General features: G+C 56.5%; 1 protein-coding gene across 1 annotated transcript; it reads right to left on the reverse strand.

The window, feature by feature from the left end:
- Positions 1-218: 218 nt before the first annotated feature.
- EMILIN1 (elastin microfibril interfacer 1) lies at positions 219-8,001 on the reverse strand. Its single transcript, XM_069495170.1, has 8 exons — positions 7,388-8,001; positions 6,302-6,427; positions 5,626-5,846; positions 2,618-4,555; positions 2,114-2,230; positions 1,636-1,653; positions 1,344-1,481; positions 219-937 (listed from the first exon to the last, which is right to left on the reverse strand). The coding sequence occupies exons 1-8, from the start codon at positions 7,558-7,560 to the stop codon at positions 600-602; spliced, it is 3,069 nt and encodes a 1,022-aa protein (XP_069351271.1). The 5' UTR covers positions 7,561-8,001; the 3' UTR covers positions 219-599.
- Between the last annotated feature and the right edge of the window lie 4,676 nt (positions 8,002-12,677).

A 12,677-nucleotide genomic window follows, 5' to 3' on the forward strand; every position in this document is an offset into this window, starting at 1 on the left:
CGGCGGAACGAGCGTGGCCCGGAGGAGTTGCCGCGGGCCGCGCCTCCGAGCAGGGGCGGGCAGAGCGCCCGGAGCGCAGCCGAGCCCGGCCGCCGAGCGCAGCACGGAACTCGGGGTCCCCTCTGTAGGTCGCCGTCTCTCCCCGCCTTGTCCCCTGTGTCCTCCTGCTGCCTACCCCTGACCACGTACTGGAGCAGAACTTTTTTTTTTTTCTTAGAAAAAACCGAGTGTCTTTATTCCTGAATAGTTTAGTACGGCGGTGTGGGGGCCGGCGCCTGCTGGGGAAGCCCGGCAGCACGGGGAGTCGGCCCAGAGCGCCGGCTGAGGGAGCAAAAGGTGGAAGATCGGCTCCCCCGCAACCCGGGTCCTGGAGGGGTTCCGGAGGGGACGGCGGTCAGACCAAAGTCTGGACGCGGACCCGGGAGTCCCCGAGCTGGCGCGCTCCGGGCGCCGGCGCTGCGGCGGGTCCGGGTGCGGCGGCTCGCCCAGGCTGTGTGTCCCGGACGGCGCCCCGTCCCAGGCGGGTCCCTGGGGAGCCCCGCCCCTGCTGGCTCTTTGGCCGGTATAGATAATTCGGGCGGGCCGGACTGGCGCCCTGTCTACACTTGTTCAAGCTCCAGGTCCCCGTAGAGCAGGGCTCCGCTGAAGATGGTGAGCGGCTCTTCCGAGTGCGCCAGCTGCCCCATGACCAGGTCGATGCAGACCGTCTCCCCGGCCTGCAGCGGCAGGATGAGGCTGAAGACGCCCAGTGCGCCCGGGCTGGGCTGGCTCTCGGCCACCGGCTTATTCTCCAGACCCTCGGGCTCATAGCCACCGGAGTCTATGCGGGCCACGCCCAGGTTGGAGCGGGACAGCACGGCCTCCACTTTCTCGTGCCGGTGCCCAGTCAGCACCGCGCTTAGCAAGTAGCGTCCGGCTAGTGGAGCTGTGAACACGCCTAGGGACAAGGATGGCAATCAGAAAGGGAGACAGTGGCCGGGGCCAGGAAGGCCTCGGGGAGCCCGCCCAGAACTCCTGGAACAGAGAGGGACCTGCTGGGTCTCTTCACCTCTGTTCCACTAGAACGTGAGCCGTGGGGAATTTAGTGTTTTGTTCGCTGCTGCATCCCCAGCACTTAAAACAGTGTCTGGGCAAGAGCAGGCCCAACAAAGATCTGTTGAATGAATGACTCTTCACCCTCCCCACCCCACCCCTCAGCCCAAGCTGTGGTAAGAGTAAATAAACTCAGAAAAGAGTAGGGTCTCCTCAAATCAGAGAATGAAGATTCACATTGTCTGAAGAGGCTGTCTGCACAGCCTCATTCGTTTCCTCAATTGCTCAACCCAGCCCCCTCTCAGGTTTACCTGTCTCTGGATCATAGTAGCCTCCATCATTGAGCAGGACTCTGTCGAAGGGGACTGTGCCTGGCTCAGACCGGGGCAAACTCAGGGCAGCTGAAAATGCCACTCGGGGCACAGAGACTGCTGGTGCCCCCTCCACTCCTGGGTAGGGGAGGGTGGATGTTAGAGTGGATGCTCAGGGCAGAGCTGCCAGCCCCTTTCCCCTCCTGCATCCTCAGGGCTACCTGAGGACTTCCATCCTGCAACCCCTAGTTCAGTTCTCCTCCCTCAAGAGAATCAAATGAGAGGAACTTACCCTGTTCACCCTGGGGACCTGTAGGAAGAGAAAAGGGTGCAGTGAGAAGTAGGGCAGTTTTCACTAAGTCACTCAGCAAACATCTGCTGAATCTCTCTTGCTGTGCTGAGTGCTATATGGACTTCAAAGCAGGAATGGGGGTGTCAAGAAAAGGAGGAATAGGCGGGGTCCATTTGTTCAACTACTGGGCCCTGAGCCCTAGCCCCCAGCCTCTTACATCCCAGGCAGCCCTTCTAGGCTCAGCTTTAGTCTGCAATATGACAATGGCACCAATATACCCAATCAGGCAAACACAGTGACTGTCCCAGCTCCTAGTCATTTTCCTCTGTCTTCCCATTACCAGCTACGTAGGACCCCAATTCCTCACCCCTTCCCCCTTCTCTGTTAAATACAGAGTGGAATGTCTAGCCTGGGGCTGCCCAGGGTGGGTGGGAGGTGGTGGCAACCCTGGCCACAGCAAGGATCTCAGCCCACATACCTGGTGGCCCAATGGGCCCCTTTTGTCCATCCTTGCCTGGAGATCCTGGAGGTCCAGCAGGGCCTGGGGGCCCCTGCATCCCAGGAGGCCCTGGGGGCCCAGTTTCTCCTGCAGGCCCTATGGTGACAAAATTAAGTTTTTGAGAGCCATAAAAGGAGTTCCCAACAGACAAGGAAGGTGACAGCTCTGTGGGCAGGAGATGGATAAAACAAGTGGGGCTTCGCAGGTTGAGGGGGAAATGGGAACCCTTGCCGCCCATGCTGGACTCCTGGCTGGCAGTGCAACATCCCACCTCCACCCACAGGCCTATGTGAGCAGCCAGAGGGAGGGCAGGGAGCTGAGAACTTGCATCATCTCTTTCAGACAAACTGTAATGTTTGGGGTTGCAACTCATGCTGTGCTGAGCAAGGAGAAAGTAGATGAGATCGAGGTTAGGCTGTTGCGGGGGAGGGGGAAAAAAGGGGCTTGAAAGGGGTCCCTCCATGCCTCCTCTTGTCCCCTTACCAGTGAGGTCCCTCAGGCTGAGCTGCTGTAGACGGTCCTCCAGGAGCAGCAGGGAGCTGTTAAGGGCACCGAGCCGCCTGCCCAGGCCCGCCTGTGCCCCCAGCACCTTCTCCAGCAAGGCTGCCTGTGTCTGGCTGGTGCTGTTGGTTTCCCGAAGCCCAGCCCAGAGCCCAGCCACGTGTCTGGAAAGGCCCTCACGCAGGCCCTGCAGTCCTCCGGCTACAGTGTCCAACCGCTCGCAGACTCCCTCAAGACGGCCCAGTCGTCCCTCTAGGCTGGGGCACTGGCCAGCCTGTGTGTGTCCCTCCTCCAGGCCTCGGAAGCGCTCCTCACTCTCTGTAGCATGCTCTGTGGCCTCTTGCTGCAGCCTATTAATCTCAGAAATGATGCGGTCCTTGGTGGCCCCCAGGTCAGCCAGATCAGCACCCTGGCCCTCCACGGTGGCCTGAAGCTCATGCAGTGAGTCATTGAGGGAGCTGAAGGTGAGAATAACCTCAGAGAGCTCTCCTTGCAGGGCCTGTAGGGCTGAGCCTGAGCTGCCCCCGAACACGCTGAAGCCATCCAATGGCCCACGGCTTGGCCCCCCAACACCTGGACCGGCCCCAGGGCCCCGTGGAGGTAACAGGGGGCAGGAGCAGCGTTCCACACCATCCCGAAGGCGGCCCAGTTCCTCTTGGACACCACCGCAGGCCCCACAGCCTTCGTCCCCTCGGGCCTGCAGCAGACCCTCCAGTTGGCCTAGGCGGGCCGCTGTGAGATTTAGCCGCAGTGTGAACTCTGCAGCTGTCTCATCCTGCGCATCCACGCGATCCTGGAGCCGGCCCACGACCCCTTGCAGTCCCTCCAGCGTGGCCTGCTGGGCCTCCCCAGCTGCTCCCACCTTGTGCAGGCCTGAGCCCACCAGCTGCAGCTGCCCCTCACTGTCTAGCACCCTGCGCTCCAAGGCACTGAGGATCTCACTGACCTGAGAGTTCTGCTCCCCAGGGGCTCCAGAGCAGAGCTGCCCACACGCCTGCACAGCTCCTGCCACCTGCTCTTCCAGCAGATCCAGCCGCCCCCCCAGCTCCCCGCTCACATTGGCCAGCAGCCCCCCCAGCTGCTCCAGTCGGCCCCGGGCAGCAGGCAGCCAGTGGCTCAGCCCACCAGGACGCCCAGGCCAGCCCTCCTCCTGCTCCTCTGAGGGTCCCAGGGTGGAGTTGAAGCGGTCCTCCAGGCGAGACAGGCGGGAAGCTAAGCTGGTGTAGCCTGGGGGATGGCCCCCCTGCCCGGCAGCTCCTCCCAGCTCTGTGCCTCTCCGTCCGCTGAGAACTGTCACCGAGCCAGCCACTACGTCCAGCCTGCGCTCTAGCTCTGCCAGTCGCCGGCCCAGCTCTGGAGGGCAGCATTCCTGAGGAGGCCTGCGGCTGATAGCCGACCCAGCGAGCTGCCGCTGCCGCTCCTCCACGGAGGCCAGTAGCTTCTCCAGCGCTCGAAGCCGTTCCCTGTCCTCCTGCTGCTGCCGGCGGAAGCCATCCAGCCCTGCCAGGCACACAGAGCAGGACTCCTGCAGCCGCCGCTCCAGCTGCCGCAGAAGTTCCTCACTGTGGCCAGGAGGGGCTGGGGCTGGGGCTGGGGTCCTGCTGCCACCTCCGCTGCCACTGCCGCCACCACCACTGTGATGGTTGTTGAGGTGGCCCAGCTCCTGGTCGTGGGTGGAGACGCGATTGTCCAGGAGCTGCAGCTGGTGCTGGATCTCGTTGAGGGTTTCGTGCACTCCAGGGCGGGCAGCTGCATCTGCTGGCTGCTGCCTCCCATTGAAGGCTGTCTCCACAGCCCTCTGCACATCTTCTGCCAGGCGCCCACTCAGTCCCTGCAGGACCCCCCGAAGGCCTTGCAGCTCCTTCGTCAGGCTCTGCACTTGCTCCTCCAGCTGCTGCACCTTCTCTGACTCCCCAGGACCTGAGTAGAACGGGAGGCAGAGGGCAAAGGGGCTAGACTGAGAGCTTAGGACCTACCTCCTAGACCCTGCTCACCCCAGCTCACCCCAGGCCTGCTCTGCCTCTCCTTTGGGTGAGTTAGGCAAGAAAAGGAGACAGGACACTCCATTCACTTAGCGCTTTTAGGCCAGATTTGAACCTTGAGTCTATTTTCCTTACAACAACTCCCCTGGGCAGATACCGCTAACTCTTCCCATTTTATACAGTGGGAAACAGAGGACCAGAGACGTTAGGTCACTGGCCATGGATTATAAGTTTAAATAAGTGGTAAAGCCTACTTTCAAACCCAGACTGTCTGGCCACCAGGCCTGTGTCCTTTCCACCTGTCCAATGCCTCTTAACTTCTTGGAAACTGTTTCCTCCTCTGTGAAAGGAGAATGACATTATGTGTCTTCTGTCATAGGGCTGTCAAGAGCAATAAAATGGGAATGTGGGGGAAACACGTTGGACAATTCAACAGCAGCTATTACTGGGCAGCACTTTCCTACAACACCACAGGGACAAACAGGGGTCTGTGGATGGTCAGAGAGTCAGCCAGAAGTTCCTGTTTCCATAATTACAGTTTGGCTATCTTGCTGGCAGGGAAACACAGCATATCCGGTGTGCTCAGCACACACGAGGGAAAACAAGCAACGGGGACTGCTGCATTCTGGGACCTGCAGTCTCCAGAGCCACAGAGGGGCCTGGGACCTGTAGTCAGGTGCAGTGCATGCTAGGACTTGTAGTCTCCACTGTCTATCCCCCTCGGACCACGGACCAGGCTTCGCAAAGGAATTCCCCTTCCTCCCACAGCTGCTCCCAGCTGGGCAGGATCTTGGCCACACGTGGGCATCTGTGAGCACGTTCTCGCTCTCTGCTTTCTTTTTCTTTCAGTCTGTCTTTTGGTCTCTCTCTGTCTCTCTCTCTCTCACACACATACACACATACACACACGGGGAATCTCATGGATCTCACCAACTCCCTTCTGTCCTTCTTTTCCCTGGCTCCCGACTGCCTCCCCTTCCCGCCCTACCCTACATGGCCAGTGCTCACCTTCTCCCCCCAGCCCGCTGAGGTGGCTGCCTGCACTGGAGCCGGAGAGGTTGGGGCGGGCAGGCCGGGGCGGGGGGCGTGGGGTGGAAGGTGTGGGGCCCAGTGCTGGTGCAGGACCCTCGCCACAGTCGTCACCTCCATAACCCTGACAACACCTCCACTCCATATCCGTCACCGTCTTGTAGGCCACACGGTAGCGAGGGCGGAGGAAGCTGCGGTACCTGGCAGAGGCAGAGGGAGGCTTTTTGATTCCTCCCTGTGCTGTCAGTGGTCCTGGCCCCTCAGAGATGGGCAGCCACTCGTGGGCAAGGCCTATCCCTCAGGCTGGGTCCCCCTTACTGTCCAACATGTGGCCTTGCTCAGTTGACAGCTGTCAGCTTTTTGGCCAAGGGCCAAATCCCTGTTCTTCCTCCGCTTGCCCAGTGCTGGAACCTTGAGCTTCTCTCCCAGAGGTCACCCTTCCCAGAGAAGGCATTTGGGGGTTGGCAGGTAAGGTGAGTTTGCCCGTTTCCCACCAGCCAAACTGTTGCCTCAGCATCTGCTCAAAATGGCTCTGACGGCAGCCCCTGCCCTTCCCCTACCTGCTGTGTACAAATTCCCCGAGTCTGCCACCCACCTTCCTTCGGCCCTGGCCTACGTCCTACCAAGTGCCCATCCCTCGGCCCTGGGGACTCACATGATGCTTCGTGGACACTGGGGCTGGCCCCAGCCACAGGGCTGGTAGTCCGGCTTGATGAAGGTCTCCACTCCATCCTCAAGGACACAGCTCACTGTCCGGGTCACCACATAGGCACACCAGTTCCTGTAGGTACAACCCCATCTGGACCCAAGGACGACCAGAGATACATGTCCCAGAGGGGGGCCCAAGGGCTACCAGAAGGGCTGAGGAAGGGTCAAAAGATGAAGGGCCCTTGCGGATCAGTGAGAAGGCTTTGGCAGGGGTACCCCCCACGCTTTCCTGTGTAGCAGGAGCAGATAAAGACTTTCAAGATGGGCAGAGGTGCAGAATGGAAAGCCACAGCCACAGAGAAGTCAGTCCTCACGGCTATGGGGTCCTGGGGAGCCTCTGAATTCACACAGTCATTTGAGTCCCTTTCTGGCCCTGTCTCAACCCTCAGCTTGGGCTGCCATGTGCAAGCCAGCCAGCAGGTCCCTGTGGGTAGTCCCCTGGATGTTGGCTTCCACCCACTCCTCAGGGAAGAGGACAGGGCAGGCTGAGGTCCAGCTGAGGGTTAAGTACAGAATAAGCCATTGATGAGCCCTGACCCCCTCAGGGCTTTCAGTTCTATGCTCTTGGCCCCATTCATGCTGGCTTCTGATCTGTGTCCGGCTGGAGAGGGGATGGGAGCAGAGCAGGAATGGTGTCAGAGTTGCGGATTACTGGATGGGGCCAAGGAAGCCCCAGAAAGGGACAAAAGGTCTGCCTAGCATCCAGGGCTGCTATAGAGCTGGCAGGAAGGCTTGGCCCATGACCCTCAGGGCACTTTCCCTGGGATATCTGAAAGCAGGGCCCTGTGGGGAGGATGTAGGAGCTGATCCCTTTAGGTTACCTAGGCCCTGTGTCTGTGCAGGGCACCCTGGAAAAGGCCTTGCAGGAAGGTGGGCACGTGAGGAGCCACCTGATGGCTGGGCTTCCTCTCCCCCTCTTCCCTGCAGTAGGGGACACTGCCAGGGAAGGGTAGCAAAGGCAGTGGCCAGCATACCCACCTTCCCAGCGCCCTTCTCACCCACCCCAGCCTCAGGCTGGGACCCAGACTCTTACCTGTGGCGACTGGCAGGCCGGGGGGCGCTTTGGGCCTGGGGGACCCCAGGGCTGAGGGCCCCGCCACCACCACCAGTGTAGAGGCTGTAGCCCCGAGGAGGATAGCTAGCTGCTCCCGCAGCTGCGGCCAGCAGGCAGCAGAGGTAGCAGCTCCAGAGGGTGCTGGGGGCCATGGTGAGGCGCTCGGCAGTAGCCCTCAGAGACACATCCCGGCCTGACCACTGGCGCCTCTGCCCGGCCCCGGGGGATGCCGCTCCGCGGGACAGCACGAGCCGTCCAGTCCTGTCCCCAGCTTCCTGCCGGCAGCCCCCAGCCACACGCCTCCTCCTTGGCTGCCTGGCCTGACCCCTCTCCCCCTCCTCTTTCCTCCTCAGGCTCCCGTCTGTCCCTCCCTCGGTTCCTTCCGCTCTCCTCTTCTCCACTTCTGAGGGGAGTTTGTTCTCTGTGCCCCTGGCCTCCTGTGCCTGGTCCCTGCCCCACTCAGATGCTGCTTCCTGGGCGTCCACCCCCTCGCCCCAGCTGGCCCTCTTCGGGCCTCCCTGTCTTTTTTCCTGATGACCGGATCCTGGGGGTGACAGGGCTTTGCCCCTGTGGCTGTTCAGAGGCGCAAGAGTGGCTGCGGGGCGGGCCCAGTCCTCCTCCCTCCCTCGCTCACTCCCCTCCCCTCCCCCCTGTCTGGCTGGCGGTCCAGCCTCCCCCTTCCTCCCCCTACCTCTCCAACCATAGTGCGCCACATCTGCTTCTTGTTAACTCCGGGAAAGAGAGGGAAAAAAAAGGAAAAACAGAGAAATGTGGAGTTGCCGCCGGGCTTGGGGCCAGCCTCTCAGACGGGCCACATGGAGCCTGGGCCAAAGCTGGGGAGGAGGCCCAGGGCTGGTCCCTTAGACAGGGAACGGGAGCCAGAGCCACAGCTCTCCTGGGGCTGGGGGAGGCCTCCCCTGGGAGAGAGGACCTGAGGGAACCCAGAGGGGAGAGCAGGATGGCAGGACGGTGCAAGGGAGAGTGAACTTGGGCTCAGCAGGACATCACTCACCATCTAGCCCAGCTGCCTCCTTTTAGAGATGTGGAAATTGAGTTATTTCCCACTCGGAAAGTAACTTGTCCAAGGTAACACAGCAAGGTCAATGGTAAGGCTGAGCTCACACCCAGGTTGTGACTTAGGAGAAAGAAGAAGAGGAGAACAGGCTCCTGGGCCAGGGAAGAAAAGGAAAAGGACTCCGTTGAGGCAGGCAGGAAATCCAGAGAAGAAAGAAGAGGAAGAAAGGGATCTGGAAATGGGGAGCAGTCTTCTGTCAAGCAGTGGAGGGGACATGGGCAAGGAGAGAAAGAATGTTCCTTAAAGGACTAAATAAATAGGGGTCCCAGGCTGGTCTTGGTGAAGGTCGGCAATAACTGGGCGGGGTGTGTGGGGGTAAATTGGGACCTATCTGTACAGCACCAAAGGAAGTCACTCCCTAACCTGGAGGCAAGTCTGATGGCCTCTTTGGAGCAGGGCAAAGAACCATCAGGCTGACCTGAAAGCTTCTCCTGAGCTGTCTGGACCTGTCAGCATGGCCCCCTTTGCCATCTGGCCCTCAGCACTGTGTTCTGCACCAGAGTCTCCCACGTGGTGAGACGCTTGGGAGAGAGAAGCGGAGGAGACAGGGGGATGCTGTGTGCCAGGCACCGTGGAGGTGTCCAGGTAGCAAAGGCACTGTCCACTAAGGAGCAGCTGAGGCTGTTGGGGAATGGGACACAAGCTCCCAAACAGAGAACTGCCACAGGCACAGCAGACCAAGTGCCAAGGGGACAGGACTGGGGAATGATGCATGTTCTGGCTAAGAGGAGGGAAAAGACGGTTGACTGCTGCAGGTGCTCAGAGGAGAGCTGAAGGAAAAGATAGAACCTAAACCGGGTTGGCGGGGAGGCAAGTGAAGAACAAAGACAAGGGAGAGATTTTAGGCTCAGGAAAAGTGGTCTGCCTTGGTTTCCTCATCTGTAATATAGGAATAATAATAGTACTCTCCATCCTAGGTTTGTGAGGATTAATTTATGTAAAGCATTCCAGAACAGTGCCTGGCAAATGGTAAATACTCAATAAATGTTACCTCTTTTTTCTGACAGGAAGAAGTGGGACAGAAAGTCAGAGAGGTAAATTGTGGACAAATGAGGGAGAGGCCCAAATAACTGGTTAGGAGGTTGCATTACAAATTTTTGAGGAAAAGAATATACACATACACAGAAAGAAGAAGATACTGTTAGTAAGAACAATGAATAGGGTGTTGGAACATATGAATCTAGTCCTGGTTCTGCCACTAACTAGTGTTATAACTAGTTAGTGAATCCCATGACACCACTGGGAGTCTGTGTATAGTCCAGGGTCCCTTCCAAATTCTGCACTGCAAAGTGATGCAAACTTGGGCTCTGGTGGTAACAGTGACCATGGAAAGGAAGGGAAAGTTGTGACTGCTTGGCCACTGCCTGGGTCATGAGGGACCAGATGAAAGGAGACACCACAGAAAATTCCAGGGTTTGAGCCAGGATGGGGAAGTCAAGAAGAGAACAGGTTTCAGAAAGAAAGGTGACCTTAGTTTGGATACACTGAATTTAAGATAAGAATAACACATCCCAGTGTACATAAATGTCCAGGAGATGGTTAGAAATGTAGACCTTGATTCTGGGAACTATTTGCAGGGCAATAACTGGAAGGTGTGAGAATGGATGCCACCAAATCTTCAGTGTGACTCTGAGTGATCTGCCTCTGATGTCCTATGGTCCAGAATGTGACCTGGATGGCCGGGAGAAATGTGGGTGAAAATAAAGCGTGGTGAAAGTAAATTCTGGAATCAACAGAAATGGAAATTTGTGGCTGGCCCTTAGAAGCTTGGGGATCAGCATACAGGGACACTTGAAGGAAATGTTCACAGGAGATCCTGCTTTCAAAGAAGTTGTCAGCGGAAGGTTGCAGCTTTGTCCCTGGTCTCTGTATCAGTTCTGGGCCCTAGTCTGGCCCTGGCAGAAAGCCAACCCACTTCCCTCCAGATTGCCCCAGCTGCTGCTACAGGCTTGCTTTCTCTTCTCTTTCCCCTCTCCTCTCCCTTCAGGAGGCCTCTGGCAACCTAAAAAGTCATCCCAGCCATCTTATCACTGCCCAATCATCACCCATTCCCTCGCCTGCCCCCTGAAATTTAAAAATCTGTTGTCCAATTCAAGTGTGTCGGGTAAAAAATGTTGGCTTTGAACTACACTTGCAGTAGGTTGCATTTCATTTAGTCTTGTCATTAGGAGCCAAAACCTAGGAGCTGACATGAATGTTTGTGAGGTCACAAAGCAATCAGTGGCTCTGGGTTCACTGGGGAGGAACATTCCCATCGCTGGCTTGAAAGTGGGCAAGCAGGCTGCAATGGAGATGAAGGTTGACTAGACTGCAGTGGTGGCAGTGGTGGTGGTGGTGGTGGTATTGGCAGGCAGCCACAAATATCCAAAGCAATTGGCAAGAGTTCCTGACACCAAAAAAGGCTAAGTTCCTGGGGCACCAGGACAGGATTTATTTTACAACCTCTCCAAGATGGGGGATTTCCAAGGATTGAGTGCCAGTGGGAAATCTTGGCCATACTAGGCAACTAACTCATTCATTCAATGATCACTGACAGAGCAATGAGCTCATGTTTCCAGGGCCAGGACAGCCAGGGGGCAATAAGGAGCATTTTATGTGTAACTTCTCTGTCAGAGGACTGAATATTGGGAGGGGAAAGAAGGTGGAATAATGTGAATCGGACCTTGGGTCATGTCAACCCAGATGGGAATCTGGGAAGCTTGTGGGGAGTCTTGAGCAAAAGCCCACCCTTCCCCAAATGCATACACTTCCCTTTTCTTTCCAACCCTTCCTCCAGCTATAATACTTTAGAGGGTGACCTCCCTGGACTCAGTCCCCCCTTTCCCAGGTCTTGTTGGTTTCTCACTCCTGAGCCTAATCCTAGCCTCATGTCCTTTCCTTGAAAATGTCACACTAATCAGAGATTCAGCTCTACAATTGCTACCTCCATCATCCCCACAAGTGCCCCCAGGGTAAGGCTTCGCCCATCTCACTTCCCACACACTATTCTGTCCAAGCTTTTTTCAAGATTTGTCAGTTCTTAGTTGAGTCTAGTTCAGCCCCGGAGACCATTTTTTATTTCAGTTCTTCCAGGCACTAGGCCAAATGACCCAGTCAAGGCTGATAAAGACTCGCTGACCTAGGCACAGGAAGTTCTGGGAGGTGAAGGATATTTCTGGGTGGTTCTAAAACAAATACATTTCCTCTTGTCACTGATCCTAGGACAGCCTATTTAGTCAACAATCTGACATGGAATGTGGAATGGAGGTAAGAGGAATAGGTGAAACTGTCTTTAACCAGTTGTGGAAACTTGGTAAAATCAATTACCTTCTGGGCCTCAGTTTCCTTCTTTATAAAATGATTTTGAAGCCCCCCTTCAGCTCTGACAGTCTAGGATACTATGCACCTGGGTCAGTTGGTTTTAGGACAGCCTTGGAAATCTGAAACACTTCCAAGGCCTTCTCTCATGTTCATTTACAGTCTAGAATGTTTAACTTCCAGGGTCAGCCTAGTGGTAGAGCTTATTTTAAAAAGGGAGGTCTAGTTCTGATTCAACAGTAGACCTAAGTGTTTGGTTGGGCTTGGACCACTTCAAATTTCCAGGAGACATGAAGCATATTGATGTGTAATCCTAAAATTTAGACCCTCACTCTCCCAGAACAGAACTGGGAGCAGACTGCTCACTGAGGCATGCATAAGGGAGTACCTGTCAGGGGTTTCATCAGTGTTACGTGGGGTGGGGGTGGGGGTATGTGGGCTTGGGATTCTAAATATGAAACTTGGCCTGGCACGGTGGCTCACGCCTATAATCCTAGCACTCTGGGATGCCAAGGCGGGAGGATTGCTTGAGCTCAGGAGTTCAAGACCAGCTTGAGCAAGAGTGAGACCCCATCTCTACTAAAAATAGAAAAAATTAGCCGAATGTGGTGGCTTGAGCCTGTATTCCCAGCTACTTGGGAGGCTGAGGCAGGAGGATCTCTTGAGCCCAGGAGTTTGAGGTTGCTGTGAGCTAGGCTGATGCCACAGCACTCAAGCCAGGGCGACAGAGCAAGACTGTCTCAAAAAACAAAACAAAACAAAAAAAACACACAAATAAATAAATAAAAAATAAAAAAAGAAAAGAAAATAACCAACCCCCCCCCAAACAAACAAAAACCCCCAAATAAATAAATAAGAAACGTTTGGGAAATGCTGGGTGGGGGCCAGGAGTTAGAT

Source organism: Eulemur rufifrons, chromosome 19 (assembly GCF_041146395.1).
Source record: "Eulemur rufifrons isolate Redbay chromosome 19, OSU_ERuf_1, whole genome shotgun sequence".
In the NCBI taxonomy this organism is placed as follows: Eukaryota; Metazoa; Chordata; class Mammalia; order Primates; family Lemuridae; genus Eulemur; species Eulemur rufifrons.